Source organism: Protopterus annectens, chromosome 1.part1, assembly GCF_019279795.1.
Source record: "Protopterus annectens isolate FY-2018-M chromosome 1.part1, PAN1.0, whole genome shotgun sequence".
NCBI classification, from domain to species: domain Eukaryota; kingdom Metazoa; phylum Chordata; order Ceratodontiformes; family Protopteridae; genus Protopterus; species Protopterus annectens.
Window position 1 is genome coordinate 28,787,629 of NC_056726.1, and position 18,340 is coordinate 28,805,968.

At 41.5% G+C, this 18,340-nt stretch overlaps 1 protein-coding gene across 1 annotated transcript in view; it reads left to right on the forward strand.

The window, feature by feature from the left end:
- Positions 1-18,133, forward strand: part of TARS1 (threonyl-tRNA synthetase 1) — a 767,350-nt gene extending 749,217 nt beyond the window's left edge. Inside the window, exon 19 of the mRNA XM_044073446.1 lies at positions 17,222-18,133. Coding sequence (XP_043929381.1) covers positions 17,222-17,370 — 149 coding nt within the window. The 3' untranslated portion in view covers positions 17,371-18,133. The remainder of the gene's footprint in view (positions 1-17,221) is intronic.
- Positions 18,134-18,340: the final 207 nt, after the last annotated feature.

Here is an 18,340-nt window from a genome sequence, read left to right on the forward strand (position 1 = left end):
AAGAAGCGACTGAGGAAGTGCGAAAATATAAAGAACAAAGATCTGATATGGTGTAATATGTATGCAAAGAACAAAGACAAATTAGTCAATACAGAAGAAGCAGCTGCAAAGATATTTGAAGAGAAATGCAGGCAAAGGCACCCAGATCACAACACAAAAATAAGATAAAAGGAGAACATAGAACAGAAGATTAGTAAAGCAGAAGTTAAAAAATAGAAGCTGGAGTTATGGAATACCAGCAAAGTGAAGGATTTAATGTAGAAAGTCTAACACAGGTTATGTCACAGCATGATGGAGCAATGATTCCCCCAAGTAAGGAGAAGCAGGAGGAGCAGGAGACGTCTGAAGAAGAAATATGGACATGGTAAAGAAAAATAGATTTTATATGGTGCAATATTTATGCAAAGGAGAAAGCAAAACTAACTGGTACAAAAAATCAGTACCAAATATATTTGAAGAGAAATTCAGGCAGAGGCATCCAGATTTGGAAAATTTTACTGTACAAAAAATAAAACAAAGGAGGAAAAATAGAAAACAGGATTAGTAGAAACTGAAGTTATGGATTACCCTCAAAGTGACTGATTTAGTGTAGAAGATCATACTCTGATACCATCACAACATGATAGAATAATGAATCCCCAAATTAAGGAGAAACCAGTGGAGTGGGTAGCATCTGACCAGTTGCCATATGAAGATATTTTAGAGCCTTCAGTAGGAAATCAATACAAAAGTTCAGTTGGAGTTGCACAGCAAGAGAAGGAACATGAAACTGTGGCAACTCTGACTCAGTCAATGTTGTGGCGTGATAGGCCAGTGAGTTCCCATATGAAAGAGCAACAAAGATGACACATGATGAAGCTGAAGAGAATATGGCATAGGAAGATATTCTGGAACTTTCTTTAGAATGCCTGCAGGAAACTGAGAACAAAGAATGTGTCCTTAGCTTAAAAGCAAATGATGTAAGGGAAGAGTTGCTTGAATAACGATGGGTAGACATGTTAAAATCGCTGAAAGAAATGGACTATAGAAAGTCAATAAGACCCAAAATTTTCAAAGTTTGATAAAACAAATATATGCAGTAATCAGGATGGTTCACAGAAATTCATGAGATATAAGAGAAGTGAATAGGATATATTACTATGCAGCTAAATTAATAACATAAAATCTTACCACAGAAACAGAGGGCAGTAAGGGAAAGGAAGGAGAAAAACCAAAATATCATATTAGTATCGAATAGAGAGAACTATAAAGCAATTGAGACAAGTGTTGCTGTCAGAGGACTACAGGAGAGGCAGCAGATCAACAAAAATACTCTGAAAGATAGATGTGATAAAAGCAATGAGCAGCATCAGAACAGACCACCATTGCAAATAAGCTAAAGATATCAACACAGGCAGAAAAGCTTAGAAGAGATACAGATAAATATTAAGGAAAACTGCAAAATAAGCAATTTATTGATGACCCAAAAAAGTTTTATAGAGAATTGGGAAACAGGGCAAAAGGAATAGAAACACTACCAAAACGAAAGAAATAGAAACATCTTGGAGAAATATCTATGAAGATCTATAGAACATAACAAAAATGCTGAATGTATAGAAGAGGTGAAAGAAAGAAGAAGTTCAAATGTATAGGATATGAAATGGAATGAAGTAATGGCCAGAAAAATTGAAGAAAAGTTAAGAAAAGCTCCTAACTAGAAAACCCCAGACCCAGATGCAGTACCTAACTTAAGTATTAGTATATTTACGTGAAGATTTAGCCATCAGTAAGAACTGTTTATATACACACCCTGAACCGACACCAACCTTTTTAACAATAGGAAAAGTAATACTCCTCTTCAAGAGTGAACCCACAAGTTATCCTAAAAACTATAGACTAATAACTTGCCTTCTGATGATGTATAAGCTATTCACTGGAATTTATGCCAACAGAGTAGTCATTTATAAGAAAACTCACTCATGGCAATAGAACAAAAGGATAACGAAAGAAAGTCGTATGGAACAAATGATCATTTGTTAAATGCCATCATTGAGAATTGTAAAAAAGGGAAGAATCTAAGTATGGCATGGATAGACTACAAAAAAAAAAAAGCATTTGACAGCATCCCAAATTCATGGATAAGAGTGCTTGCAAATGTATAAGATACACCCTACATTGATCAATTACATCACAGTAACCAGAGCCAGCCTTAGGCATAGGCCAACTAGGTGGCCGCCTAGGGCACCGCTGTAGCAGGGGCACTTTTTCTAGGAATCTGGATGGTGTAGGTAGACCAGGATGAGGGCACAAGGTGGTGTTGGGTGGCGCTGTGGAGACCTTTTGCCTAGGGCACCAGGTGACCAAAGGCTGGTCCTAATAGTAACCATGAAACAGTGGTAAACCACTGTGCAGCTAAGCCATGTTAATGGAAAAATTATTATCCCAGGAGTAAAAGTTCAAAGGAAGGTATTCCAGGGTGACTTATTGTCACTGCTGCTCTTTTGTCTTGCTCTTAACCTATTAAGCTGTCTGCTTAACAGATTAGGTCATGGGTACATTTTGGCTCCCAGAAAACAACAAAGTGTAAAGACTTCTAATCTTTTAATGGATGATTTAAAACTGTATAGTTCATCAGTCAAGGAACTGAAAGCACAACGGCAAGTGGTCAAAATTTTCTCAGATGATATAAGAATGTAATTTGGTCTTGATAAATGTGCAAAAGCAATCTTTAAAGCAGGAAAGCTGCAGCAACAAACAAGAAAACATCAGTGTGGGACAGGAATGTGATATAAAAGAACTTGAGCAAGAGGGAGTTTATAAATATCTGGGAATTGATGTAAGGATCAGCAGTAAAACATGAACAAATGCAAACAAGACTTAGGAATATTTTAAAAGACTAAAAATACTAAAAACAGCCCTGACATCTAAGAACAAAGTCCAAGCTATAAATGCATTAGCTCTTCCTGTTCTAACTTTTGGGGTGATGGACTGCCTCCAAAATGTATTGGATCAGTTGGTCAAGAAAACAAGAAAAATGCTTCATGCTTAAATGATTTATAAAAATCAGTATATATCAAAATTATATATTCCCTGTTCTCAAAATTGATTACGTGAATAAATCTGCAATTGTAGGACTGCATACATATCTGCTAACCTCACAAGATCCAAACATAGTGAACGTTTTAAAATATGAAGAGAACAAGTCTAAAATGACTTCCTGCTTATTTTAGCAGAAGCATTTTGATGTTAAGTGGGAATAGAAATGAAACCAGAAGTAGATAAAAAATGAGGCAGCAACTGAGTGTGCCAAAAATCGAAAGAATATGAGGGGAAGGATTAGATGAGAAGGCAAGAAATGTGGAAAATGCATAGTTACAAGTACAGAAAACTCCTGGAACAACCTCATGTTGATCAGGATCTAACACAGGAATGATTAAGGAGAGGTGAGTTTAAACCAAAGGATGAAAGGTTAATATTGGTGACCCAGGGTAGTGGACAACATACATATTGGTTTCTAAACATGTCAGAGAAGCAGACAAATGCAGGTTTTGTAAATCAAAATTGGAAACAATTGCACATCTTTTTGCCGGATATGATACATCGATGGCAGAAGGCATGTATACTGAAAGGCATAATCATGTGGCAAGGCTGTTGTATTGAGGATTGTACAAACATTTTAATAATGCAGTAGCTGAGAAGCATTGGAAACATGAGCTGCAAAGCGTTATAGAAAATGATTAAGCTTATATCGCATGATCACCTATTACCAACAGTTCAAAAAATAGATGTGAGTAAACCAGATATGGTAGTCCATGAAAAGACAAAAGTAGCATTGATCTTTGATATCGATACACCCATTGATTGCAGTGTCTTAGAGAGAGAGATAAAATATCAGGATTTGCAGACAGAAACGGGGGCAGTGTGCAAGTATACCCAGACAGTTCCGCTAGTAATAAGAGCAATGGGTCTCAAAAAAGAATTTACAGTCATATTTAAATATGTTACTGCTACATACAATTCCTTATAAATTGCATAAGTCAGTTCTGAGCACATTGTGGGTGCTGCAAAGAACATTTTTGGCTAACATCAAACAGTACTAATTTCATGAACTTTAATCACATTTTGACTTGGGAATGGGGTTCATTCCCATCATGGTATTAGAAACCCAAGAGTCTTGGAGAAGTTAAAAATGGACAACCTCATCATCAGATTTGACATGCACTCTGTCATGACTGTACCTTTTTCTAATGTAGCCTGAAAGCTCCTCAGTGGTTGGGGTTGTAAGAACCCACCAGAGTCCTCTCTTGTTCCCTATCATGTGATGTACTACATCTCTTCACCATATAACTTCATTATAACTTGGTGTTTCTTCCACACTTCTAGTGACTACTCCTGTACTATAACTGTGTACCTCTTTAGTGGCATAGAGGGATAAAGGCCTGACTGTGGTCTAGGTGATCTAAGTTGCGTTAGTAGTATGGACTTTTGATTGAGCTTGCAAGGACTATGGCCATGTGCCTGGGGAGGATGCATGCTGAAGAGGATGGCTCTATTAACATCTGTTGTCAGACAGGGCATGAGAAAATCGCCAGGATTAGGATGTGTAAGTTGGCCAAGGAGCTGTGGCTGCCTTAAGACCTGCAGGGGGCATAGCCTCACAGGCCACATCTCAAGATAACCCAGCTTACTCCCTCAAACATCAGCATGCAGCAGGAAAAGGTCAGGATTTAAGAAACCTTGTCAACAGTGTGTATCATGCTGTTGAATGCTAGTTCTGCTCCACTCCCCTATCCCCTCTTTCTGATGACCAGTGATGCCCCCAGCCTGAGGGTAATAACTGATATGTTGTCACAACCCCATTTCATTTTCCTCCTTTCAGGCAGCATCAGTGGAGAGAAGAGGGGCCATGAAAAAACAGCTGAGCAGCTGATGTTCATTTTGATCATGGGAAAAAAACTGTACTGCTGAGTAGTCAGGCTTCTTCATTTGGTCTGTGTTTATCCGACACCATTTCACATCAGAATGATGCACCCTAGTGGTTACTTGCCTTGATGTCTGTCCTTGGTGTTTGAATGTACCCAGATTATAACCCCCATCAGACACAGTTGTACACCCTTTCAGATACGACTGGATGTTTTTATGTCTTCCTGCAGTCTATCATAAAGACAAGTCCCTCCAGCAGGTGCTGCTAGGCCAAGCAGACAAATGTCCATTTTAACTGCCAAGTCTCTGTGTCTGTAGCTGCCCTTTGTATTACCTACATTACTGTTTTCTGGGCATCCTTCATATACTCCACCTCTGCATGGAGCTCTACCACTTCCTTCACTTTGCCCACCATGCTTACTGTCAGGCTTGCTATGTCTCGCTTGAAGCCATCTAGCAGGTTATACCGTACCCATTTTTCAACTGCAGACTCCATACTCAGGAGATGGATGCTTCACTCCTCTTCTCTTTTAGCTTATACTTGATTGTTAATTTCTTACTTACTTTGACCCTCTTGCATCAGAATCACAAACCACCTACCTTTTATTTCATTTTATTGTAGTTTAGAGAAAGACTCAGTCTCTCGCCTTCTAAGCTTCTTTCATCCCCTCCCTTGCATTTACTGTTTCTCATACTGTCTGACTCTGTTCATATGTTTTAGCTAGCATAGCTGATCCAAGCAAAATTATTTTGGTAAATGGAATGCTAACTTATTGTGACAGCAGTGCCATGTATTTTCATATTTCTGAGTAAATCTTTCTTTCTTTTACTGTTGGCAGTGAAAGGGAAATCTACTATATACACTGTGCCTCTGTAGCTGACCAGGAAAGTTTATTTTTTATGCATTGATGTGTAAACCTCTGCTAGGCCTTTTGCAGTCTTTTACTGGGGCAGCCATCTCCACTGCTGCTTTCGGGAAGGTAGAGGTTGTCCATGTGATCTTTGATACTGTGACCTGGATCAGACATCATACCAATTACAACACACACTTTCCTGCCGTTGCATTCTCTTCATTTCTGATCAGGCTTTAGTAAAGATGTTTTTGTGCTTTGCTTCCATTCATCCTTTACCCTGCTATCAACTTTTACGTATGTGAGGACCCTTCTTATTCTTGTTCCTGTAAGATAATTAAGTTTATGATTCCATTCTATGTAAGATGGTTTAGGAACTTTGTGCAACCCTAGTTTCTTCATGGACTGCACTCCTGTAGTCCTGTAGTTGTGTGGTGGTGCATTCCTGTAGTTTTGCTTTATTTATTTATTTTATTTATTTTTATCTATCTATCTATCATGTCAGGAGGTGGGTCCCTTTCCTGAAGTTGTATACTTGCATATATAGATATGAGGGAGATAGACTAGCAGCTGAAATGGGCCCACTAAGGAAATTGCGTGTCCACTAATGTTGAGAAAAATGGATAGGTGAAATCTAGACCTATGGTAAGTTCCTTTTAAGTAAATGTTGGCTGTAGGTGAGTAACAAGTGAACTTACTGGTCAGAGATATGATATGCAATAGAGTGATTAGTAACCTCCACACTGTATGCCAGCGTGTGTGTGCATGTTTTTGTATTGCATGTACATGCATGCATTCTGTGATAGACCAGCACCCTATCCGGAATGAGCTTCAGACATTATTTTACCCAGTTGTCAGGGTAAGATCAGTTATCCATGTGATCATGTAAAGGATAAAATGAGATGTTATGTAGTCCAGTCTTGCCTACATTCTTACCCGTGGGTTTGGAGCCGAATGTCGGCTTCGACTCAGCCATACTTTTAGCTCAAAATCTTTCTGTTGGCTGGGCTAAGATGGTATCCCATGCTGCACTGCTCTCTATCCCCAGATCCCGTTTGCCGCTCGTGTAGCTCGGACGTGGTCTCACTCTTGGCTGTGGCTAAGTACCTTTTATTCTTTATAACAGAGATGTTTTTTTGCAAAAAAAGCTATTTTCATAGCTATTTGTGTGCGTTTCTTGACTGTGTTGTGGAAAAGTTGTGTTTTTCATGTGTAGTGTTCTTGTGGTATCCCACTAGCTGTTTCCAATGGGCTAGGCCTGTTTCGGTTAGAGGACCTAGTCTGTCCCCTTGCTTTCCTTGTGTGCTAACTTTTTCCCTTGGGCTAAAACTGTTTAAATTAGAGGAATTAGTCCTCCCCCTTGTTCTTGTGTTTAAGGACCATTTTAGTTAAGAGGTCTTTGTGGTGTACTGTTTGTTTGTCTTGTTCCTGCGCTTATGGCTGTTTGACCATTGGTCTAGTTTTGAGTTAGTTACTTGGTGTTTGTGGTAACTATGTCTAAAGATACTAAGGAGCATAAGCCCTCGGGCTTTAAGAAGTGCTTCAAGTACAGTTATAAGATGTCCATCACTGATGGACTCTCTGTTTGTGTGTACTGTCTGGGAGCAATTCACCTCCAGGAATCGTGTAGTTTTTGTCATGCCTTTAGCCCGCGTGTTCTTCAGGAAAGGAAGAACAAATTGATTTTGAAGGGACTTCTGAAACCCTCCTTCGAGGAGGGTTTGGAGAGTGCTTCCAGCTTTAAGGCTTCTCCATCAAAAGCTAAATCTTCCAAGGCTAAAAAGTGATCCCCGGTTCCATCAAGTATCCTTGGAGCCACTGGAGAAAATAGCAAAATCTTCAACAACATCCTCGGCTCCATTGTCCTCGGGGCCGCAGGAAGTGTCAGTGGCTATGGAACCTGCTTCGGCTGCAATTTTCTTGGAGCCTGTTTGGAGTCGGTCACCTAGCATTAGGCCGGTATCTCCTCCTCGCAGGTCTCCTTCAGAGAGGAGGTCTGTATCTCCTTCCATATCCTTCAAATCCTCCAGAACCTTATCGGATGTGGACGTCGATAGAGTGGTGCAGAGACTTCTTCAGTCACCGGTACTGGCAAAATTGTTTTCGGCTCGGTCCCAGTCTGCTCCGGAGCCGGTCCCTCAACCTATATCTATACTTCCTCCTCAGAGCACATCTCAGCTTTCAGAGCCGGAGTGCTCGGCTCCGTGTGATGTCCCTAGGTCGGTTCTGACAGCCCCTCCTGGCTTATCGGTTCCAACGTCAGCTCCGACCCCATCGGCGCCGTCCATGGGACTCAGGATTCATTGGTCGGACCCAAGGGAGAGGCTTCGGGACACCTCTCGGCTCCTAGTCTCCCTCTCGGTGCTTCGGCACGGGGAAGCCTGACTCCTGTCTCGGCTTCAGAGGCTGGCCGATTTTCGGATCTGGGAGGACCAGCTTTCGAGGCCATGCGGAGCGCGCTGGCCAGGTCGTCAGTGGCATCATATGGTTCAGTCACTCTGTCCCCTACAGCACCGGTGCAGGACTCTGATCACCATCTATCTCTGGACAGCGGAGCCCCAAGGCCTCAGGGTACCCCCTCGAGTGGTCCCCATATTTCTGAGGGCCCCTCAGAGTTTTTGCCTGAGGAGCCACCCAGAAAGAAAACATGCAAGAGGAAGCACATAGATTCCCAGGATGAGTCTCTCACTTCAGACACCAACCTCGAGGAATCTGAGGGGTGCCCCAAGTCATCCTCTGAGGATGTTTCTTTCTCTGACATCCTAGAGATTTTGAAGCAAAGAGATGACTGGCCATCCAAAGCCCCCTCCGAAGAGGAGTTGGTTTTCCTGAAGGCCTTTGGTGCTCAGCCCTCCACCTCCTGGGTGTCTCCACCCTTCGAGCTTCTAGATCTGGTTTGTCAAAGGGTGTGGGAAACCCCTGACTCTGTGGAACCAGGCCCAGGAGACCCAATAAATTTTTGTCTCCCCTCCTGATGGAATTTCTATCCAAGGGAGTCCCTGTGGATGCCATGGTGGTGGCAGCGGCCACCAGGAAGGAATTAACTGAGACTTCTTCCACCGTCCAGCCCCCTAACAAGGAGGCTAGGACTATGGATCGGTATGGGAAGCGTTCATTTTCTTCAGCTGCCTTTATTTTGTGGTCACCGAATTACTTATCACACTTTACACGGCTCCAGAGAGATCTCCTAAAGGAGCTTGGAGGTACTCTAATGGGTAACGTTTCTGAGGCGGTGGCTCAGAAGGTCAATGCTCAGATGTCTACCCTCAGTTTTATTGCAAACTCCTCCATGAGGCTGATCTCCCACGCAGCCGAGGGAGCGAGTAGGGCAGCAAGTTCAGGAGTCGCTCTTAGGAGGCAGGCCTGGATGCGCCTTTGTTATTTCGCGGAGGCCTTCCAAGTCTTCATTCACCGATGCCCCGTTTGATGGTTCCTCTTTGTTCGGAACCAAGGTGAAAGACATTCTCACTAGGTGCGAGCAAGAGGGAAAAACTCTGTGTGCCATAGGAGTCTGTTTTCCCTTCCCTCTAGGCCTTATCCCAAGGCCCAGAGGGGTGGAAAGATGTGGTTCAAGAAAGAGTTTTTTTCCCAGTGCACAAGGTGAGCTCCCCTCCAGAGGCAGGGGGAGGGGGTGGTTATTCAGGTAGACCCCACTGTAGGGGCAGAGGAGGCCCTCGCAACTCGGGAGACCGCGATTCCTTTCGTGGTTCTCCCTACCTCCGCTCCTGATGGGAGGCCCGACTGTGCATTTCTGGAGCTAGTCGGGAGTCGAATCTCATTATACCCGGAGGCCTGGCAGGATATCACCCAGGACCAATGGGTTCTATGAATAATTTCCAGAGGATATGTCATTCCCTTCCCGTCAAATCCCCCTCCAATCAAGAAAATCCCGGATGTTCCACCCAGTCAAAGGGATTCCGCAGCTTCAGAAGTTTCAAAGCTGCTAGAAAAAGGAGCCATCCAACATGCCCCCTCAGACCAGATCGGATTAGGGACTTACTCCAGATTCTTTTTGGTGCCGAAAAGGACAGGGGACCTGAGACCTATTTTGGATCTCAGCCGATTGAACACCCATGTGTAAAAGTCCAAGTTCGGAATGGTCACGTTGCAGTCTATTCTCCCATTGTTGGGAAAAGAAGTGTGGATGTGCTCCATCGACCTCAAGGATGCTTACTTCCACATAAAGATGGACAGGGCATCCAGAAGTTACCTACGCTTCCGGCTGGGAGCCAGTCACTTTCATTTTCGAGCCCTGCCCTTTGGTCTCACCACAGCCCCCAGGGGTATTTACCAAATGCATGGCAGTGGTGACTGCTGACGTGAGACGTCAGGGATTCCAAGTGTTTCCATACCTGGACGACTGGCTCCTTACTGCCACCACCCGGCATCTGCTACTTCAGACCAGAGACGCTACTAACAGCCTATGTCAACAGTTGGGCATCACCTTGAACTGGGAAAAATTTGCCTTGTTGCCCTCACAGCGTGTCACTTTTATAGGTGCCGAATTAGACACCGTCCTCATGCGGGCGTTTCTGCCACAGGAAAGAATTAGAGTCCTACAACAACAGGTTTACGCCTTGCTCCCTCTGAGAAGAGTGAAAGCAAGATTGGTCCTCCAATTGTTGGGGACAATGGCTACTACGATTGTTAGTCCCCCTGACAAGGTTACATATGAGGCTCCTTCTATGGCTACTCTTCGCCCAGTGGTCTCTTCAACGTCTTCCACTTTCTCATCCTATTCTACTCACAGACAGGTGCAAACAGGATCTCAGTTGGTGGCTTCACACCGACAACCTCAATACGGGAAAGCCCTTCGTTCCTTCGCCTCCAGTTGCCACGGTGACCATGGATGCCTCCCAGATGGGGTGGAGGGGCATTATCTAGGCAGGACAGTCCAAGACACGTGGCAAGAGCATGAGATGCATCTGCATATCAATGTCCTGGAGATGAGAGCAGTGCTACTAGCATTGCAAGCACTTCAGAGCTTTTGTCCTCTCGGGACTATTGCAGTCCACTCAGACAATATGTCAGTGGTATGGTATCTGAACAAACGGGGAGGAACCAAAACATATTCCCTTTGCAGAGAGGCCATGCGAGTGTGGCAGTGGGCATTGTCTTCCCAACGTTTTCTGGTAGCAACGCACATTCCGGGGAAGTCCAATGTGATAGCAGACAGGCTAAGCAGAGCTATTCTGATGCCTCATGCGTGGTCCCTGAACTGTCAAGTTGCGGAGGAGATCTTCCGCAGGTCGGGTCAGCCTTGCTGCGACCTTTTTGCCAGTCCCCTCAATGCCAAATGCAGCAGCTACTTCACCCTTATCCCCCCTCAGTGGGAGTCACCCAGGGACGCTCTAGTCCACGATTGGCCCTCCGGTCTACTATATGCCTTCCCTCCGGTTCCATTGCTGTCAGAGGTTATTCAGAAAACGCAATCCTTGGGAAGCAAAATGATTCTGATTGCTCCACACTGGCCTTGTCAAATTTGGTTCCCCTTTCTCCATCCCTATCTCATGGACACTCCTTGGATTCTGGACCCACAACCAGACTTACTGACTCGCATGTCAGGGCAGCTCCAGCCCTCTGTTTGGACCCTCTGGTTGACAGCCTGGCTACTCCACTTCCATCATTAGTTAGGCTTCACCAATTTTCACCGGAGATGGTTCATATTCTATCTTCCTCTCATAAGCCTTTGACCAGGAAGATTTATTACAGCAAATGGAAGAGGTTTTCCATCTGGGCACATGCCAAAAAGATTGACCCTTACACAGCTCCAATCTCGTCAGTATTCTATGCTTTTCAACCAGGGTTCAGTTGCCACAACCATTAAAGTCCAGTTGGCAGCGATTTCTACCTTTCATGTCGCAGACGAACCTAGCCTAATGGAACATAGACTCTGTAAGGCTTTCCTGAAGGGCACTTTGTTGCTTTATCCTCCTGTCTCGGAACCTGTTATGCCTTGGGACTTAAACTTTGTTCTACAGGGTCTTACTTCACTCCCCTTTGAACCTGCAGCCACTTGTGATTTAAAATTCTTAACTTGGAAGACTGTGTTTTTGGTAGCCATCATGTCAGCCAGATGCATTTTGGAGCTTCAAGCTTTATCAATCAAACCCCGTTATTTGATTTTTCATAAGGACAGGGTTTCTCTCAGACCAAATCCTTCCTTTCTTCCCAAAGTAGCATCAGTTAGTAACCTTAACCAATCTATTGAATTGCCAGTATTTTTTCCTCAGTTCTCAAACAAGGCATAATTCAAATTTCATCAGTTGGATGTGCACAGACAATTACGATTTTATTTGCACAGAACAAAGGACCGCAGAAAATCTGATCAGTTGTTTGTTTCATTTTCGGAAATCAGAATTGGGTCTCCTGCCAAAGTCACATTGTCCAGGTGGATTTCCAGTTTTATTTCTTTAATTTGTACTTCAGGGGAAGAGAATTACCGTTCCGAGTGAAGGCTCACTCTACCCGGTCTGTATCTACATCTACGCTTTTCAGGCCAGATTGTCTATGGATGATATTTGTGCTGCGGCTACTTTGGCATCTCCTCACACCTTTGTTACTCATTACAAGTTAAATGTGGTATCTAGAGGCAGATCTTCCTTTGGTTCCACAGTGCTCAGGAGTATTTTCCACTGAGCCTCCCAGGATTTAGGTGCTGGGAACGCTTTCCCACTGTTAAGAATGTAGGCGAGATTGGACTACATAACATCAAGATGTTATGTACTCACCATAACATTTGTTATATGTAGTCCATCTCGCCTCACATTCTTACTTACCCCCACACCTTCCCCCGTCCTGGAGGATCTGGAGGTTAGGCCTGGTTTCAGAGTTCCCTTCATTCTTGGATTATTGTTCTTCTTTCCTTAGGTGTTGTTATGCATGGAGAATGAGTGCTGGTGCTCGCAGCAAACTGGATCTGGGGATAGAGAGCAGTGCAGCATGGGATACCATTTTAGCTCAGCCAATAGAAAGACTTCGAGCTAAACGTATGGCCAAGTTGGAGCCGACGTTCGGCTCCGAACCCACAGGTAAGAATGTGAAGTGAGATGGACTACATACATCGAACGTTATGGTTAGTACATAACTTCTTGTTAGTGGACATTTGATGGATAGATACATGTAAAAGTAATTAGAGGCAGTATTGTAGCAAGCTGCATAGTAACTGTGACTAAATGGCAAATTGTAATAGGGGTCTGTCAGGGGCCCAGATCTCCAGGGTGGCCCATGGACTAATGCCTAGTTTTGTGTACATGGTGATCTGTCCAAAATTCATTAATTTTATTTGGGTTTTTCTACATTTGGCAGAAATGAAATTCATCCATCGTCATTGCAGCAAAAAAACACTGATTGCTGTTTTTTAAAGGAAATCACTGTCTGTATGATTTATAATTGTATGCAGTGATTCCCTTATTTTGGGAGATTTCTTCCTTCTCAGAGTTAGTGCACCTGTAGACATATAATTTAGCCTAGGTTTCACCTCGTAGTCTGGAGGTTTACCTGCCTGCAAAAAAGTACACTTTTTTTCCCCCTTCTGCATTTCATTCATTAGTTTTTGATGATTCCGATGCTTGGGAATTTGGCTTTCCAAGGCAGAACCTTTTATCAGAGGTTGCTTCATTGTGCTGTACACAACTAACTCATAACTTATGCAGTGAACAACTTATGCAGTGAATATATCTGCCACTTACATTGTCAACATTTTTAAATATTAAAAAAAAATAAAAATAAAACATTAAAGAAATGTACACTAGGCACTTAATTCTCATACAACCCAAACAGTAACCCTTGGATGTGAAACATATGGGTAGTAGGTATGTTCTGTACATACCTAGCATGTATGAATGGCTTCTGCTTTTGAAATATAACGGTGTAAATGTAAGATTTCTGTGCATTATGATATTGACTTTTCAGTAAGAGGAAAGGAGAAAATACATGAAACACAAGGCAGAGTGGAACTGCAACTCAGAACTTTTCAAAATGGCTTAACATTTTTTTTAAATATTTTATAAAATTTGAATTTTATATGTTAATGCACTTCTGTTTACAGGTGAAAAAGTGTTCATGTGGTCTAGAAAACCTTAAATGAATGATGAAATTGCTGACTGGTAACAACACTGTTAGACCGAGCTTAAGAGGGCCACATTCCCTTTCTTTTTACTAATTGCTTTTTATAAGTTTCATGCCTGTAATTTTCCATATCTCTATTATTCACTATATGATAATCTGGGGTTAAAAATAATGTAGTGTAATATATATTGTGCAGTCTTAATGAATGCTACTTTCAAAAAACATTAATTTTCAAAATATCTGTGCAATTATTTGATCATAATATATTTACTGTGAATGTGTTGTGTAACTGTACACTGATTTTTTCATGGATATTTCTTAACACACTGTACCTTTGGCAGACAGAACTGTACCACATGTTGTGTGCCACTGTCTTGCATGGTGAATTGAGTGAACATGCGGAGACTATAACACTGCAGTGTTCCAGAAAATATTTCTGCATGCTTGGCGTAATTCTTGGTGAAAGATGTAATTATCAAAGTATAACTGCCATGTTTGAATGTTCTGTCTGTACCATCCAAAAAAATATATAGATGGACATGTGATTTCTTCACTGTAGCTGCTGCATCACATTAATACAGATTTGTCAGTTATGCCACATTTAGTTTGCTTATTTAGTACTGCAGTGCTGGAATATATAAAGGCATAGGTAACTTGTAGAACAATTATATTATGAATTACAGAATTTTTAATGTATATGCACAGCTTCTTAGAATAACATGTTGGGAGTATTTCATATGCAAGTTGCAGATGTACTACATTCTAGTTCTACTTGTTCATTCCATTTGTTTCTGTGGTCACCACACTGTTCACTTGGAATATTTATGTTCTGTTTCTCTGATGCGTGTCATCTAGAAAGACGTAATAAACAGTAAAATTTGTTTTTCAGAATGCCAAAACACACACAGTATTTAGTTTTAACAATTAAAATTGGAGAAAATATGGTATGTCTAATTTGTTATAATTAAACCACAAATGTTTTTGTTTTATTTTTGAAGATTGTAAAATTATTGTTAAAATGTTTTCTATTAATTTTGAGCTTTTCTTCCTGAGCCTCCACTGAAAATGGGCTTCTACGTAGTCTGATTTTCTTTTGCTTTATATTTTTGGTCTACTCTTCATAAAATTTGTGTTTTTCTAGCAAGTCGTTGAGAATTATTTTCTTTAAATGACAGGCATTTGAAGGATGGACATGGCTGTGTTGAATACGTATTTTATCAAGAGGGAGGAGCATAGGATGACATACAAGAGTGGAGGAAGATGCACACAGGTGGATTATATCTTATGTAGAAGGGCCAGTCTGAAGGAGATTGGAGACTGTAAAGTGGTGGCAGGGGAAAGTGTAGTTACGCAGCATAGGATGGTGGTTTGTAGGATGACACTGGTGATCAAGAAGCGGAGGATCAGTGTGTGGGCAGCGCCAAGGATCAAATGGTGGAAATTGAAAAAGGGTAATTGTGAGGTGATGTTCAGGGAAGAGTTAAGACAGGCACTGGGTGGCAGTGAAGAGTTACTGAATAGCTGGGTAACTACAGCAGAGCTAGTAAGAGATATGGCTAGAAAGGTAACTACAGTGGGATTAAATTGATCAGTCACAGCATGAAGTTATAGGAAAGAGTAGTGGAAGCTAGGTTAAGAAGGGAGGTGATGATTAGTAATCAGCAGTATGGTTTCATGCCAGGAAAGAGCATTACAGATGCAATGTTTTCTCTGAGAGTGTTGATGGAGAAGTACAGAGAAGGTCAGAAGGAGTTGCATTGTGTCTTTGTGGATTTAGAGAATGCATATGACAGGGTGCCTAGGTTGTGGTATGAGGAAGCCGGGAGTATCAGAGAAGTATGTAAGAGTGGTACAGGATATGTACGAGGGTAGTGTGACAGCGGTGAGGTCTGCATTGGGAGTGACGGATGCTTTTAAAGTGGATGTGGGATTACATCAAAGATCAGCTCTGAGCCCTTTCTTATTTGCAATGGTTATGGACAGGTTGACAGACGAGATCAGACAGGAGTCCCAGTGGACTATGATGTTTGCAGATGACATTGTGATCTGTAGTGAGAGTAGGGAACAGGTGGAGAAGAGATGGAGATATGCTCTAGAGAGAAGAGGAATGAAGGTCAGCAGGACTAAGACAGAATATGTGTGTGTGAATGAGAGGGAGGATAGAGGAATGGTGAGGATGCAGGGAGTAGAGGTGGCGAAGGTAGATGAGTTTAAATACTTGGGATCAGCAGTTCAGAGTAATGGTGAGTGTGGAAGAGAGGTGAAGAAGAGAGTACTGGCAGGATAGAGTGGGTGGAGAAGAGTGTCAGGAGTGATTTGTGACAGAAGAGTACCAGTAAGAGTGAAAGGGAAGGTCTCCAAGAGGGTAGTGAGACCAGCTATGTTATATGGGTTGGAGACAGTGGCATTGACAAAAAGGCAGGAGTCAGAGCTTGACGTGGCAGAGTTGAAGATGTTAAGATTTGCACTGGGTGTGATGAGTATGGACAGGATTAGCAATAAGTACATTAGAGGATCAGCCCGGTTTGGAGACAAAGCCAGAGAGGCAAGATTACGTTGGTTTGGACGTGCTGAGGAGGGATGCAGAGTATATTGGGAATAAGATGCTAAGGATGAAGCTGCCAGGTAACAGGAAAAGAAGGTTTAAGATAAGGTTTATGAATGTGGTGAGAGAGGACATGCAGGTGGTTGGTGTGACAGAGCAAGATGCAAAGGACAGGAAGAAATGGAAACAGTTGATCTGCTGTGGCGACCCCTAACGGGAGCAGCCGAAAGAAGAAGACAGGCATTTGAAATTCAAATTTCCCATCCTTCAAATGAATACAAGATAATGCAAAAAGTTATTTTTAAGAATGTTTGAAGTAAATTAGAGCAATATTTAAAATATATCTTTATTTTTTTTTTTGAGATTTTTAGATTTGTCCCTCATTCTTATGCAAGTTTGTTTTGAACTGAATGTCACAAAATAATGCATCCAATGGCTATGTATGACTACTGGTATTACCTAGCAGTTAGTAAATTTAATTTCATTTCTTGTCAGAAAAATGTAACTGTTCATATTTAAAGCAAACACTACCAAATTGTGATTTTTTTTTCAAACAGTAAGTCTAACTTAAGCGGCAAGGTGAAGTATATGTCTAAAACCATCAGAAAGATGAATCCAAAAGACTAGGTTTATTTATGTATGGTAGAAAATAATAAGTGTGGAGGGCCCATGGATTCAAAACAGCCCAGGGCCAAAGTTATATTTATGTATGGTAGAAAATAATAAGTGTGGAGGGCCCATGGATTCAAAACAGCTCAGGGCCAAAGTTATACCTAGTCTGCCACTGACTGTGACAGTGAAAGAAACTGTAAATCAGTAAATTAACAATATTTTCTGTTATCATTTTTTTCAGTTGTGGGTGACAAAGAAAAAAACAGTGGAACAGTAAATATTCGTACAAGAGACAATAAAGTGCACGGTGAGCGTACCATTTCTGAAACTATCGAGCGACTACTACTACTTAAACAGTCTCGCACAAGAAATGCAGAGGAGGAATTCTGAATCTGTTTTTGATCAAACATGATATAAAAATGGATGTATAACTTGATAGGTGCAAGGAATAAAACAGTGAATGTAAAAGTAAATTACAAATGGTAGGTTGAAGTTTGTTACATTGTACATTAGTTCCTCAGAGCAGGAGAAGATCAAACATTCTCAGGGATAGTGTGTAGCTATGTAAGCAAAAAATAAATTCTGTTTGTAAACCTTAAAGGGGCAGATAAATTCAACTCCTCATGATTTTGGCAGATGTTCTCCCAAATAATGTACATGATTTTGGCAGATGTTCTCCCAAATAATGTACATATGTAGTAATAAATGCCTTTCCATAAAAATTCTGAGAATGAAAACTGTCAGTTGAATGAGCTAGAACATTTTTCTACTTTCTGAATCTGAGCTATCAGAAACAACTGTAAATGTAGCATTTACACAGCAACTTTTGGAACGTCATTATGCAAAGGATCAAACCATTTTATGAAGTTTCTTTATATTTATATTTGTTAATGCAAAACATCATGGCACACCATAGTCTGGCAGCAGATGTTTTAACTACACTGCAGACATTTGAGATTTTGTGATCTTGCTTACTTTGAAGTCCTTTCCGTAGCTCAAAGTAAATTGGATGTGTGGAACTCACTTATAATGCTATGTGCAGAGCTAAGTAATGCTGTTAATCTCAAAACAAAGAATTTTTCAGATGCAGATGTTCAGAAAGTAACTGTTTATAAAATAAACCTTTTAATGCTAAAATGTCTACCAGGTTAAATTTGTCTGTTGTGTAATTTTTATTCTTGTACATTAAAGTTCAGGCACTTGTGGTCTGTCCTCAATAGTAATCTAAAGCAGGTGCTTGTGTTTCTTAACTGTGCATTTATAATTATGATATTTAAGTAGCTTCTTTCACTTCAAAATTATTCTCTTAAAGTAGAACTTCCCTTTGAATCTCTTATCTTTCTGAGCTATTTTCTGTAGT